Source organism: Coenobita brevimanus, chromosome 6 (assembly GCF_032717465.1).
Source record: "Coenobita brevimanus isolate Jiangsu-jjx chromosome 6, ASM3271746v2, whole genome shotgun sequence".
Lineage (NCBI taxonomy): Eukaryota > Metazoa > Arthropoda > Malacostraca > Decapoda > Coenobitidae > Coenobita > Coenobita brevimanus.
Window position 1 is genome coordinate 55,228,391 of NC_136959.1, and position 14,360 is coordinate 55,242,750.

The window sequence follows — 14,360 nt, forward strand, 5'->3', positions numbered from 1 at the left end:
TATTGTTCCGTATCCAGACATTGTTTGTATCCTAACATACCGATGGCTGCACTACGTCAGATAATTGAGGGATCACAATTATCATTTTTATTAGGTTCATTGGCAACTTTGGACTATCATTGGACACCTCTCCTCCTATTAGTGTATAGTTCTGAGGGTTGACTGTACAGATGTGGGATGTTTGTTTCAAGCTCTGGCTTAACTGATGACATTTCTCCTTTTTGCTTTTTTTCTCCCAGTACTATTTTGCATACAGTATTCCTGTAGAGGTAAAATGTACTGTATTTGGTACATGGGGGTTTAGTTGCCTATCATGCAAGATGGGGTGATGCTCAGGTATTTACACATTCATCCAAATTTTCCTGGAGGTGGTTTGAGAGCTGTGTAGCAGGGCTGTGGAGTCAGAGGCGGAGGCGAAGGCAGAAACAATTATGGTGATGCTGGATTCGGAGCCGGAGACAGTAAAAAAGTCCCAACCCCGACCCCGACTCCGACCCCAACCACCAGCAAAGAAATTTTTAAACATGATGCAGATGTAATGTGGAGCCATTGCCTTTCGAACGACAGATCCTTCGGTTGTACAGTGTATTTGTTGTTGCTCTGCTGCAGTTCCTTTTTTCTTTTCTCTAATTTTCCACATTTTATTTAGTTGTTCTCCCATTCTTCGTTTATGTTGAACTTAAACGTAGGTGCTGCCATCTGTCAATAGAATGACAAGAACAGAATGTATATAGACACCATGATCAGCAGATTTAAGAAAGTATAATTTTGTCATTACTGCATCTAGCTACAGCCATTAAAGTCAGACCTTTAAGGACATGGGTTTTAAAAGTAGCGCAATAATTCATGTAGTTGTGATGGAATGGCATCTTGTGTAATTCATCCATCATCCGATGCTACGTTGCCCCATGAGAGGTGTAGGAGCCCGGGGCTAGGCAGTTGGTCCTGACATTTAAGATGAGAGTGACCAACCTCACTCATCCCTAAGTGGCATTACGTGAGCAATAAACCCCAACCACCCCTTGGATATACACCTTCACCGACTCAATCTGATTGGAGCACAATAATTACCCACTAAACCACCAGGCGCCAAAATTTGGTTATATGGTTACTGCCCCTCTCCCGGTGACGACTTGAGCTGCCTGGAACCATTGTCTGACTCTCTTCTTCTTCATTTCTGCAACATTCACGGGCTTTCCTCTAACTTTAGCTCTGTTGAGCACCACCTCTCCTTCTCTAAACCTCACCTTCTTTTTCTAACTGAGACTCAGCTGTCTGAGGCAACTGACAGCAAACCTTTTTCTGTATCCTCCTACTTTCTCTATACTCATTTCAAAGCCAAAGGTGGATGTTGCGTATATGTACGCAACGACCTGTCTTGTTCTCGTGTTCCTGAACTCGATTCTTCTGAATTCTCTACACTCTGGCTTCGGCTTTCCTGTCATTCTCTGACTAAATATATCTGCGCTGTTTACTTATCTACTAATTCTACTGACTATCAAAAATTCCTTGACTATCTTACTTCTATGATGGAACACATTCTATCCATTTCTCCTTTCTCTGAAATCTCCATTCTAGGAGATTTCAATGTTCACAACCACCTTTGGCTCTCCTCTCCTTTCACTGATCCACCTGGTGAACTAGCTTACACTTTTTCTATCCTTAATGACCTAGAGCAGCTTGTACAGCACCCTACCCATATCCCTGACCGCCTTGGAGAGAGCTCCAACATAGTTGACCTCTTCCATACTACTAATCCTTCTGCCTACACTGTTAATCTTTTCTCTCCGTTGGGCTCCTCCGATCACAATCTTAACACTTTAACCTGTCCTATCGCTCCGGTACGGCCTGTGGACCCTCCAAAGAAACGACATCTGTGGCATTTTGGAGCTGCGGATTGGGAGGACCTCAGGCAGTACTTCTTTGATTTTCCCTGGAATGATTATTGCTTCCATGGCCGGGAGCCATCTGGGTGTGCCTTGCGCATTACGGAGGTTATTCTTTCAGGCATGGAAGCATACATTCCTTTCTCATATCCTCTGACTAATGCAAGAAAGCCTTGGTTTAATCACGCTTGTTCTAATGCTGTCCGCAACAAGGAGAGGGCCAATAAAAGGTACCAGAGCCAACCCACCCCTGAATCACATCTTTTATACATTTCTGCCCGGAATCGTGCTAAGTCTGTTCTTTGCTATGCTAAAAATAGTTTCATCCGTACTAAATGCTCTCAACTCTCCAACTCGAATTCTTCCCGCTCCTTCTGGCACCTTGCCAAAAACCTTTCTAACAACTTTACCTCTTCATCCTTTCCTCCTCTTTTCTACTCTGATGGTTCTGTAGCTATTTCTTCTACTGATAAAGCAGATCTCTTCGCGCAGACTTTCTCCTGCAATTCTACCTTAGATGATTCCGGTGCTGTTCCTCCATCACTTCCCCCCTCTGACTTCCTCATGGCTGACATTAAAATATCTTCAGCTGATGTATTTTCTGCCATCACTGGCCTCAATACTAACAAGGCATATGAGCCTGATGGAGTCCCTCCTGTTGTTCTCAAGAACTGTGCTTCTGTGCTTACACCCTACCTAGGCAAACTCTTTCGCCTTTGTCTATCAACTCATACCTTTCCTTCTTGCTGGAAGTTTGCTCTCATTCAGCCAGTCCCAAAGAAGGGTGACCATTCCCAACCCTCTAACTATCGTCCAATTGCTTTAACATTCTGTATCTCAAAAGTTTTCGAGTCAGTTCTTAATAGAAAATTTTTAAAGCATCTTTCCTATCACAACCTTCTTTCTGATCGTCAGTATGGGTTCCGTCAGGGATGCTCCACTGGCGATCTTCTCACCTACCTTTCAGACTCCTGGTCATCCTCCTTTCGGGACTTTGGCGAAAGCTTTGCCATTGCATGTGACATCTCAAAGCCTTTCCATCGAGTCTGGCATAAATCTTTAATTTCCAAACTGCCCTCTTACGGTTTCTATCCTTCTATCTGTGCCTTCATCTCTAGCTTCCTTTCTGGTCGTTCTATAGACGCTGTTGTAGACGGCCATCGTTCTTCTCCTAGATCTATCAACAGTGGTGTTCCTCAGGGCTCTGTCCTATCACCAACTCTCTTCCTTTTATTCGTCAATGACCTTCTAAGCTGTACATTTAACCCTGTTCACTCATATGCTGATGACTCCACCCTTCACCTATCCATTCAGTTCCCGCAACGTCCATCTCAGCAGTTACTTCAACAAACAAGGGACGAGGCTATGGCACACCTAATGTCTGACTTGGCTCGTATCTCCGACTGGGGTAAAAATAATCTGGTTGTTTTTAATGCTTCAGAGACTCAGTTTTTACACCTATCAACCCGACAAAATATTCCGTAGGTATACTCACTAATGTTTAATAATATTCAGCTTACTCCTGCATCATCCTTGAACATACTTGGGATTTCATTTACTCGGGACTTATCTTGGAAAGATCATATTACATCTCATGTAAAATCTGCTTCCAAGAGATCAGGTGTGCTAAGCCGACTCTGTTCCTTCTTTACCCCTGCACAATTGTGGACTCTATACAGGGGTTTTATCCGCCCCTGTGTGGAGTACAACTCTCATGTGTGGGGAGGCTCCCCACATACAGCTGTTCTCAATAGGGTGGTGTCAAAGGCTTTTCGTCTCATTAACTCTCCTCCTGTTACTGACTCCCTTCAACCTCTGTCTCTTCGTCGCACTGTTGCATCTTTATCTCTTTTCTATCGCTACTTCAATGGTCACTGCTCCTCTGAACTGTCTGCATGCATTCCTCCTCCTCTACGACGGGCGCGTAGCACCCGTCTAGCAGCAAACTCTCATCCCTTTTCTGTCCAACTCTCTAATGCAATAGTTAACCGTTACTCCCAGTCTTTCATTTATGCAACAGGTCAACTCTGGAACTGTCTCCCTCTGTCTGTATTTCCTGCTTTCTACGATCTCCAGTCTTTCAAACGCAGTGTGTCCAGGCATCTTGAAATGATCGGATCTTGAATTTGGCTCTGTCTTGTATTTCGTTTTTCTCTTGGAAGGAACAATTGCGGGCTCGTGGCCCTTGGTTCCTTCTTCCTTGCATTTATATAAAAAAAACAAAAAAAAAACAGCATAGTAAATAGATTCCTGATATACAGGAAACCATTTGGCTTGTCACTTAGTGTAGAGTCATCCATAGGCAGAAGGAAGAGGAAAGAATGAAGGAATGAAAGACAGAAGAGGGAGTGTAAAGTCACCCGTAGGCAGAAGGACGAGGAAAGAATGAAGGAAAGAAAGATAGAAGAAGATGGAAGGAAAGAAGGATGGAGGAGAGGACAGGGCAAACCCCCAAGAGCAGCACTACATTGATTGAGTGGATGGTGGGCACCCCCACCTACCACATTCACATGGCAAATTTACTGTAGAGAAACTCTTAGGGTTGGAGTTGGGCTTACAAGAAATCAAGGATTCGGAATTGGGTGTTTTGGGTACTGACTCCACATTTCTGCTGTTTAGGTTATGTAATGTCACCAGGAGCATAGCCTCTTCACCTGCCTCTAACTGTTGTAGACAGCAGATTCCTACACCTCACGGGAGGTGATCGGGGACAGATTGTAACTGTTAATTTAATAAATTCTGGTATTCCATTCATTCATTAACCCATTAATTGGAAGGTACCACCCATTTTTTAATTGCTGGAATAAAATGGATTCATTATTGTCAGTGAATAGTTACAGTACCCTCGCATCCAGCACGATAATATTGTCATGCATGGGTCACGTGTTGGACCAAAAACGTGTTGGACTAACAATAGAGCTTATGGGGAAAAATGAATTATGTCAGCAACCCTCGGAAAAGTCACCCTAAATACCTACCATATACCTATACATATATTGGTACTATTGTAATTATAATAAATGGTACTGTGCTATGAATGATAACTAACCTTTTAGGATAGTGTTGGTGGGCTTGCTGGGAATGGAAGGTGGTATCCAAGGCTGTAGGTAGTCCTACTGGGTCCCCGGAGGATGGCTGCTGGCGTCACTAGCGGGTAATGGCTGTTGCTCCTCCTCAACCTCCCTCATAAATCCTTCGAAATCACACTCAGAATCACTATCTTCATCCACAGCCATGGAAGGTCCTGCTTCTGCCTGTCCTAGCACTGTAATCCTCGGCAAAGTGCATGCTTCTCACACTGTTGCCAAAGCCCCGTCTCGTGACTGTGGAAAGTGATTGCCGTTGCTGACTCGGTAGAGAATAAGGAGAAGCAACTTTGTTTATAAACTGGTACGCACGCCGATGAGAAGGGTTTCAAAACGATTGATATCTATTCTAAAATAATATGTATTCAGTGTCAGGCAAAATGTTCAATCCTGTAGTACGATACATTCTCTGTTGAGTCACCTGGGTTTTGGTCACACTGTTTTGCCCGTCGTATCCTCGGCAGGAATCCATCCAGATGAATTCCAAATGCCCGTGGTATCGTCGGCAACTTTACCACGTTACCGTTCCGATTTACCATCGTATCCTTGGGAAACCTGGTATGAAGTGCCGTGTGATAGCCTTCGGCTGCCAGGATCTTGTCTTAGTTTTTTATTATGATCACGTTGGCTTCATTCATGTCGTAGGCCTTGGCAGTGTCAACTTTCCTCTCCTCTTTCTTCCTCCTCTCGATGCTTTCTAGCTTGGTGGCCTGAGGGAGGTGCCGACTCTTCTTGGGGTTCTCAGAAGGCTTCCTAGGCATCGTGAGCAGGGTAAAATGCAGTAACAAGGGCAGAAAATGCAGCAAGAAAAAAGCACCTTCCAATGCAATTATGCGACTGAGTGGCGCTGTGGCGGGAGAAATTTAAACAAAACATCACGTGACACCAGAAGTGTTTTTAATTGGGCGGCATCACGATCACGTCACGATAGCGGGCGGGGAAGGCTACTTGATCAGAAGTTTTCATTGGCTATCATCATCATGGGAATGTCAAGTATGACCGTGTTGGACCGGGGGTGATCGTGCTAGAGTGAACTCTGCGGATTTCGCCCACTTCTCGGAGCTCTGTGCGTGTTATGCTGACACACTCGTGTTGCAGTAATTAAATCGTTTTAAATAATACTAATTAATTGCTCTCCGTGCTGGACCCGAATCATACTGGACTAACGCGTGTTGGACGCGAGGGTGCTGTACTTATAATGGTCAAGATCAGTACACAGATACACACTTTTTTTTTTACATTGCTGTTGAGGTTCAGTAATGACATGAAGAGTCTTATTCTGCTGTCGACATGACTTAAATGTTTGCCACAATTTACAGACCTTGATGTGCAAATGTGTGACTGTTAATTGAGAATTTGTTTTTCAGGACGTTGGTGCCACCTATGTAGAGTAAGTCAATCGAAGGATGCTGCCTCCTCCAACGTGAGGGAACGGTGTTCTCAAATTGAGGAGACCACATTCTCAAGATGTCTCAAAATAATGGCTGTCATTTATGTGAAAACTTGAGCCAGCAGTATGACTCAAGAGTTTACATAGTGCTTTTGTTCATTAGTTCCCTTTTTTTTTGTAGATTTGAAGACAAATTATTTGATAAGTGTCTTTGTGATAAACCTCTCATATTTTTACCCTTCACTGTTTGTGATTGGAAATATTAAAACTCACCTGCTGTTTTAAGTCAGTATTTGGTAAGGTTGAATATTCTAAGGGTTTTTTGCCATGAGTTATTTCTAATAATTCTAAACATCCTGTCTGCCAAACAAAAACTTTTCTGTCAAGATTTGGTTGCAGCACTATAGACAGCCATATTGTTACTTATGTTTCATCACCCCCTCCCCCTTGAGTTCCAGTGTCTGTTCCTATTTTAAAAGAATACCATAATTTTGTGTGATTTGTGTGTGTGTGTGTGTGTGTGTGTGTGTGTGTGTGTGTGTGTGTGTGTGTGTGTGTGTGTGTGTGTGTGTGTGTGTGTGAGAGAGAGAGAAATAGTGTTGCATTGTATAATAGAAGAGTTTCTTTTGTAATACAGTACATGGAGAAAAGTAGTTCCACTTAATTTTACACAGATTTCAACCTTTTCTTTCAAAGCTTTTCCAGATGATTTTTAGAACACCGTAGCTGAAGTGTAGCTTCAAGAATTATTTAATGGGAAAAAACAGTGTCCCAAACAGACCTGATCTAACTCTTTACTGCCACAAAACTCTTGTTTTCAGCCTTTATTAAAACCGTAGGATGAGCCAGCTTGTTTTGTGGTCGGTGCTTTTATTCTTCTCACATTTCATACATTCTCTTTCAGATGAAATTGTGTGTATGTGTGTGTGTGTGTGTGTGTGTGTGTGTATGTGTGTGTGTGAATTGAGTATTTCACTCCAGTGCTTACTGATACTGTGTATATCCTTTACCCTAAAGTTTCACTGACTTTGATCATTGTAGTCTATACAGTATATAAGTGGCTAACATTCCTTGCTATAGAAATTTTTGTCATTTTATACGTATGTGAATTAGAAATTTTGTCATTTTATACGTATGTGAATTTAAAAATTTTAATGCAGATAAAGAGTAACTCTCTGAAACGACTCCCATGATTAAGTGGTTTTGGATAGGGGAATCTGGGTCACACATAACCCTGCCAGAATCCCCAGTTATATGGTTACCACCCAGTGTAGTAAATGGTTTCCTGGGTACAGGAAACTATTTGGCTTGTCATTCAGTGTAGAGATCATATGGCACCTCTACATTGAGTGAGTGAATGTTGGTGTGCCCCCCCCGCCCCACCACCACCACCACAAGTGAAGCTACAGAATGTGGTGAATGTTTTTGGTGTATCCGATAGAGCCAGGATTCCGGGGGCTTGAATGATGAGTGAATGGAAGCGTGGCCCATTGGATTGGGCAAATTTGGGCTGTCTGGACATTGCTACTCCTCACCCTTCCGTAGGGTGAGAAAGGAGGTCCGGATGATGATGATGAAGAGTAACCTGTCTTGATAACATGATTTAATGGCATTGGAAATAATAACACAGTGGAGAAGTGTGCGCTGAATAAACATAATCACTTTCAGAATATCTCTTTTGTTAGTCAGTCTCCTGAAGCGCCATTACTGGTCTCCTTTAAAAGGCATGTTCACACTAGCCTATTAAATCATAGGTTCATTTCTTGTGCATTGGGCATGAATTGAGGTCCATCCTCCATCTGTCTCTGAATTCTCTGAGAGTGTTAACAAAATAACTAGTTTTCATCTGTCCCAGTGGAACAATGTCCCTTTAGTTTTTAAAATTGTCCAAGAAATAAAAAAAAATGAAAACATAGTCAGGTGTCAGTGAATGCTGTTTACCTTAGTTATATAAAGAAATTTCATAGTAAATATTCATATTTCAAATGAAAGGAATGAGGGTTTTCTATTACATTTCTCATGGATACTTGATTTTTATACATAATTTATAACATAGAATGTAGTTCTCCTTGATACTGTCTTCATCATAGTTACACTTGAAACAGTTGTCTGTGAATGTGAAGGTTCCTTAATTTTCACAGTATCCTAACCTGTCAATTGTTTGGTTAAAAAATATAATTTGTCTACCCAAATAGGTATGGCTCTGATTGGTTGCCAGAGGATGTACTGTTGACAACCAGTTTGCCAAAGGCATTTTCCACGGGCCTTTCTGCACTCATTAACCTGAAGTTATAAACAGCCTTTATATCAGTAAAGCTTTGACCAGTGTATGGCAACAGAATGTGTGTTTTTAATGGAAAGGCTTCATCACATACATGCTTATAAGACAGCCCTTAGTCTTGGGTCTACAGTAAATGACATTCATAGGCCACTGATTTTCTGCCAAAATAAGGTCATGAAAAAACACTTTTATCATGCTTCTTGTCATGTGCTACCGTAAAATCTTGGTGAATGGCCCCTTGGAGTTATAATAATGCACCTTGATGGTGCTTTAAAAAAAAGTGGTGTGGAGGATGGAGGATAATAACTGTTGTTGTCTTTGTCATCATCAATCAACCCCAGACTGTCAGGGTGAGTAGACACATCAACCACAGGAGAGCAGCTGCCTGATTTTGTGCCAAAAGCATAGATAAAAAGAAACAGACTATACACAGATTCTTTAAAATAAGAGCATGTAAAATAATGGAGCTAAACGACTGAAACCAAACTCAGATCAGGAGGCATCACTGTAAAGCCAATGCCTCCAACAGTTGTCTGATCTTATCTGATCCATTGGGCAGTTCTGTGCAGTGAATCAATGTTCCCTTATGGTTGACGGTTCCTCTTAATAGCAAGGCGCAAGGGAAAGAGTGGAGGTTTGGTTCCCGGATGGACACTGTATTTTCATGTCCACTTAGTTACCAAGGGCACTATAGTAGGTTCCACTTTACCCCTCTCCTTTTTGGGTATTTGGTTACCATCCTGCATTGTTAATGGTTTTCTGTGTTACAGGAAACCATTAGGCTTGTCACTCATTGTAGAGCTGCCTTCAATGAATGGAAGAGGAATAAGAAGTGGCAGGAAGGAAAAGGAGAAGTAGGAAGAGAGGAGGGCAGACATAAAAATAGAATGTTAAAGGTGAAGGAAGAAGTAGGTGGCATTACATCAGGTTAGTGGATGATGGTGGCCACACTTACTACTGAATAATAACTAAATTAGATTGAAATACTGATAGTGTATGTGTGGATTCCCATGAATTTTAAAATGATATCACTTCTAGCTTATGCATTGGTCATTTAAGGAGCAAATTCGTATCATACTTCAGCAGGGAACATTATCACTTATGAGGATGAGAAAAATTTGCTCTACATGAACTATGAGCTGTGTAGTATGATAAAAGTAGCATTGGAAGATTAAACACAAGCATACTGCATCTGGACCACATACAGTTTGAAATAAAAAATGCTGCTAGGCTGTTTAAAAAAAAAAAAAAAAAAAAATATGGATGAACGGCAGTCCAAAGAACATAATTGAGAGTGTGGGGAGGTTAGTTACAAAATTATGAGCTATTAAAACTAGAGACAGTGAAGGCTGTTTTTACCTGTTATTAACATTTTGAGTAAATATCACTCATCTGGATGGACACATTTTTTTATGATTAATCACTGTTCAGTCTGTATCAAAGGCAACCATAACAGATGGCTAACGTGAACCAGTCTTCATGCCCAGATGCCCAGTTCTTATGGGGAACTTTTTTTTTTTTCCTTGCCTGTCTCATTCTTTGTGATTGTGATTTGTTTAGTTTTGGTATGTTCCAGTGTTCCAACACACCTTTGTATGTGTGTGTGTGTGTGTGTGTGTGTATTTTCATATATATATATATATATATATATATATATATATATATATATATAATCTCTCTCTCTCTCTCTCTCTCTACCTTTTCCAGTGTCATAACGTAATTACATGCAAATGAAGCCATATTTTAGTGTACTGAGATGTCAAATCCATTTAATTGTTTTCAGTTCCTCTGTGTGGTATTATTGACTGATTTACACATTTATTTTGGTTCAGTTGCATCCAAATTTGTGTTACTCAGATAAAATATGTATGTATTTCATGAGTAGATATTGTGTGTGTGTGTGTGTGTGTGTGTGTGTGTGTGTGTGTGTGTGTGTGTGTGTGTGTGTGTGTGATATTATACTAGTAGAAACAAAGATAACTTGTGCTGTGGTACTTTGTTTGCTTAGGTTCTCTGTGATTTGTTATGATTTCTGGGAAGTTTGGAAGAAGAGGTATATATGTAGAATCTTGAAAGTCATACATTGCATTTGATTTAGAGTAAAGATGCAGTTACAAGTGCATTTATTCAAGATTTATACAGTATGATGGTTTTAAAGTGTAGTGTTGTTGCTTTTTTCATCTCCTCTTCAGAATTACATCAGTGTTACTAATATACTATCGTTATTTTCAAGCATTTACATACTTTGCCCAAACTATTAAAAGTACAGAAATGTTGTTGTTAAACATTTGAAATGGTTTACATCATAATGGTTGAACTTATCCAATCCAAATTTCTGCATTACAGAAAATTCTATAATCCAAGTTCAGTCTCACCATTAAACTTTCCTTTCTGCCTCTGTATTAGGTTATGCAGCTTGTGAAAATTTCATGGTAGTCCTCCCACCTGTGCTCTGGTGCTGATTGTGATGTATTAAATGTTACTGAGAATCATGAACATGAAATGCTGTGCTAAATGTGGCTCTTCTGTAATGGTTTCATCTGTGCTGAAGTGAAGTAAGTCGTATGCCTGGCCCGTATTACATATTTTGCATTGTAATGTACCATTTCATTAATAAGAAAGTAGCTAAGACAATTTCCCATTCCATATATTGTACAGTATTAATTTTGTCAGCAGTACATCATCATCATAAGTTCATACTGCTCACTATTACAAGTGGGATGGGTAGACACCAAAAAGAAAACACAAAAGTAGGAGAAGCTGTCAACGTTTGTGTCCAAAAAACAGACGTCCATCCATTCATTCAGCATTCAAGTATAAAATTCTTGGCTTCATGTCAAGAAGTTTAACCAAAACATAATTAAAGTACAGTCAACGTTCAAGTAATGCGGGTGATATAGGTTGGATGTGGACCATGGTACTCAAATCCACGTTACTCAATGTGTTTGCATGTGTGATGGTACTGTGTAGTCTGGCCATTTTTCAAAACTCACAGTTTTACCGCTTCTTACCAACCTTCCCCACATAAATTACCCCTACTTATACCCACAATCAGCTAAGACACTGGAAGAGATATGCAGAGCTCCCCGGTATTCTCCCCCACTCCCCACCCCTAGTGTTGTTGTTATTGTGCTCGTGCACTTCCTTCTTCAACATCTAGGTGAATCCTTGGAAGTCCAAGGCTGAAGCACAAGAGTTGACCACATTGTCTGGTCCAGCATCATCATCAGGATGTGCGTTGTCGGAGGCGGATGTATCTTGTGGGGATGGAGGGGCTTGCCATCTGGCCAAGAAATAACTTGTGATGGGCTGCTGTTGGTGAGCATTGACCCTGCATTAACATGTTGGTGTAGGTCCTCAGTGCACTTAGGATCATGGCCACACTAAGGTCTGCCCGTTTCTGGTTGGGGTCATTTTTATTGATAGCATGGATCAGCTTCTCGATCCTCCACCACCTCCCTCAAACTGCTTATGGGCAGCTCTCCTGTTGGCCTGTGGTCTCTGGGTCATGCTCTTCGTGCTTCCCATGCTCCTCCTCCTCCAACTGTTCTGACATTTCGTCAGTGTCAGGTTGCAGGTTATGGGAGATCAGCTTGTGAATGTCAGTCACACCAAGCCCAGCCACTAACCTTGCTGCGTTTACTGCCCGGCTGACTGCTGCCTCCACTGCCTGTGGCTAACCCGGCAACTCAGGCTTGTGGCCTGGCAAACCCTCTTACACGTTCTGCCAGGCATGGTGGATCGTGGCTTGATTCACATCCTTCCATGGCTCTATTATAGCGTCCACGCCATTTTTTATGTTGAAGCTTTTCCTAAAATTGGAGGATGGTCTTGGCCTCTCTCGAAGTAGGAGTGGATCTGTGGGTGGATCCAGATGTAGGAGGTGGTGGAGAACCTCTGGTAGTCCCTGGTATAGGTGAGGATGGTCGTGCTGGTTAGTGGGGAGTCGGCATCTGACATCTCCAGGAGCTCCTGGGTGTCCGTCGCTGCATCCAGCACCATGAATGACCTTGTCGCATACCCTGACTTGAAAATGCTGATGACCTCCTCATCTAGTGATTGAAAGAGAGAAGTGGTGTTTGGTGGCAAGAAGACCACCCTTAATGTGGGGATGCCTGTCGATGATAAGCCTCGAATGACCAGGTGCATTATCGAGCAAGAAGATTGTCTTGAAGCTGAGGTTCTTCCTGTGGCAAAACTTCTCAGTCTGTTTGACAAAACACTTCTTGATCCACTGAAGACTGAGGGCCTTTGACATCCACCCCATTTATTTACTCAACCAATGAACATTTAATATATCCACATCCATATTACAGTATGCGTGGGGCCGTTTAGAGCAGAGTGTCACAGGGGGCTTCATTTTGCACTTGACTGAGGCATTGCATGTCAGAAGAACTGTGACTCAGTCCTTTGAGGCCTTAAATCCACTAGCAGTACTTTCCTTGGCGATGTAAGTTTTCTTGGTCAGTTTCATCCTGTAGATGCCTGTCTTGTCAGCATTGAAAATCTGGTCTCTGGTGTAGCCCTCCCTCTGAGATGATGTCTCTTAAGAAACTGGGGAACTCTTGGGCTGTTGTTGTGTTGGCACTAGTGGCTTCCCCAGCTATCTTCACACTTTTCAACTTATTCCTTTTCACAAAGGAGCACAACCACCCATGGGAGGCTTTGAATGGAGGCAGATTAGGGTACTTCAGTCGCATGGGTACTTCAGCATAGTAAAGTTTCGTCTCTCGTAATATGTGGTCATTGGTAGGGACGTTGTTCTCTCTTTGGCACTCCACATAATGCTCAAGGAGCTTCTCTGTCACCATCAGGACAACATTACGAACTTTCATTGCTGCCAGGTTTGCGTCACCGGGGTTTCGTCACACAGTCCTCTCTACCTTCTCCGGGTCCTTCCAAGTCATTCTGATGGTGCTTTCATTCTCGCCATGCTTTTTCATCATTTCTACCTGCCTGTTTTCGTGCTCCAACTCATTTACTATCTCATACTTTTGGGCATACTTGAAAGTGCGCTGCTTTCTGGGTGGTTGGGGCTGATCATATGGCATGATTAAGAGTCAGTGTCCCCACTTGGCACTCACAGATACAAAAAAATCTTCCTGCATAATGCAGGTAGAACTCAGTAAGACTCAAGTCAGGACTGTGAGTATACGGGAATGTGCCTAGGACAGGTACCCAGATGTTAGCCGGCCAATCATGGCGAGTCGGGTGGGTGACATCATCGTGCGCTACCTTCAAATTGTGTTTTCCCCACGTTAATTATGACCTTTCACAATAATGCTGATCATGTAAGTACAAAAGTGCATTACTCATCTGTGCATTACTCAAGGCTTGACTGAAGTGTGTTAATTGACCAACCCTCCTGACTTCGGTTCAGTCCCATGTGGGAGTGAACGGTTAAGAATATGCAGTAGTACATCCTTTAAAGTGTCTCACATGTATGTACCCAGTTGAGGTTCTCTTAATGATATATACTGTACAGATGCTCTTCCTTGCAAGTACAGGCACTCCAACACATTTCCATGTGCATTCTTATCGTACAGTCCAAAAACTTTTCACTCCTGTATTCATGCCTCAAGCTTTAGGGTGAGGAAGGTCACTTTTTCAGTGAAAAAAAAAGTGGTTTTCCTCAGTCCTACTGTATGGATCAGTTACATTTTAGGACCTGTAAAATAAGATTTGAACATATTGTATATGGTAGACCTGCCTGTCAG

The 14,360-nt window shown here is 42.0% G+C and overlaps 1 protein-coding gene across 1 annotated transcript in view; it reads left to right on the forward strand.

Moving 5' to 3' along the window:
* Positions 1-8,143, forward strand: part of jub (LIM domain-containing protein jub) — a 132,837-nt gene extending 124,694 nt beyond the window's left edge. The window contains exon 8 of the mRNA XM_080272301.1: positions 6,340-8,143. Within this exon, the coding sequence (XP_080128427.1) occupies positions 6,340-6,366 (27 nt within the window). The 3' untranslated portion in view covers positions 6,367-8,143. The remainder of the gene's footprint in view (positions 1-6,339) is intronic.
* Positions 8,144-14,360: the final 6,217 nt, after the last annotated feature.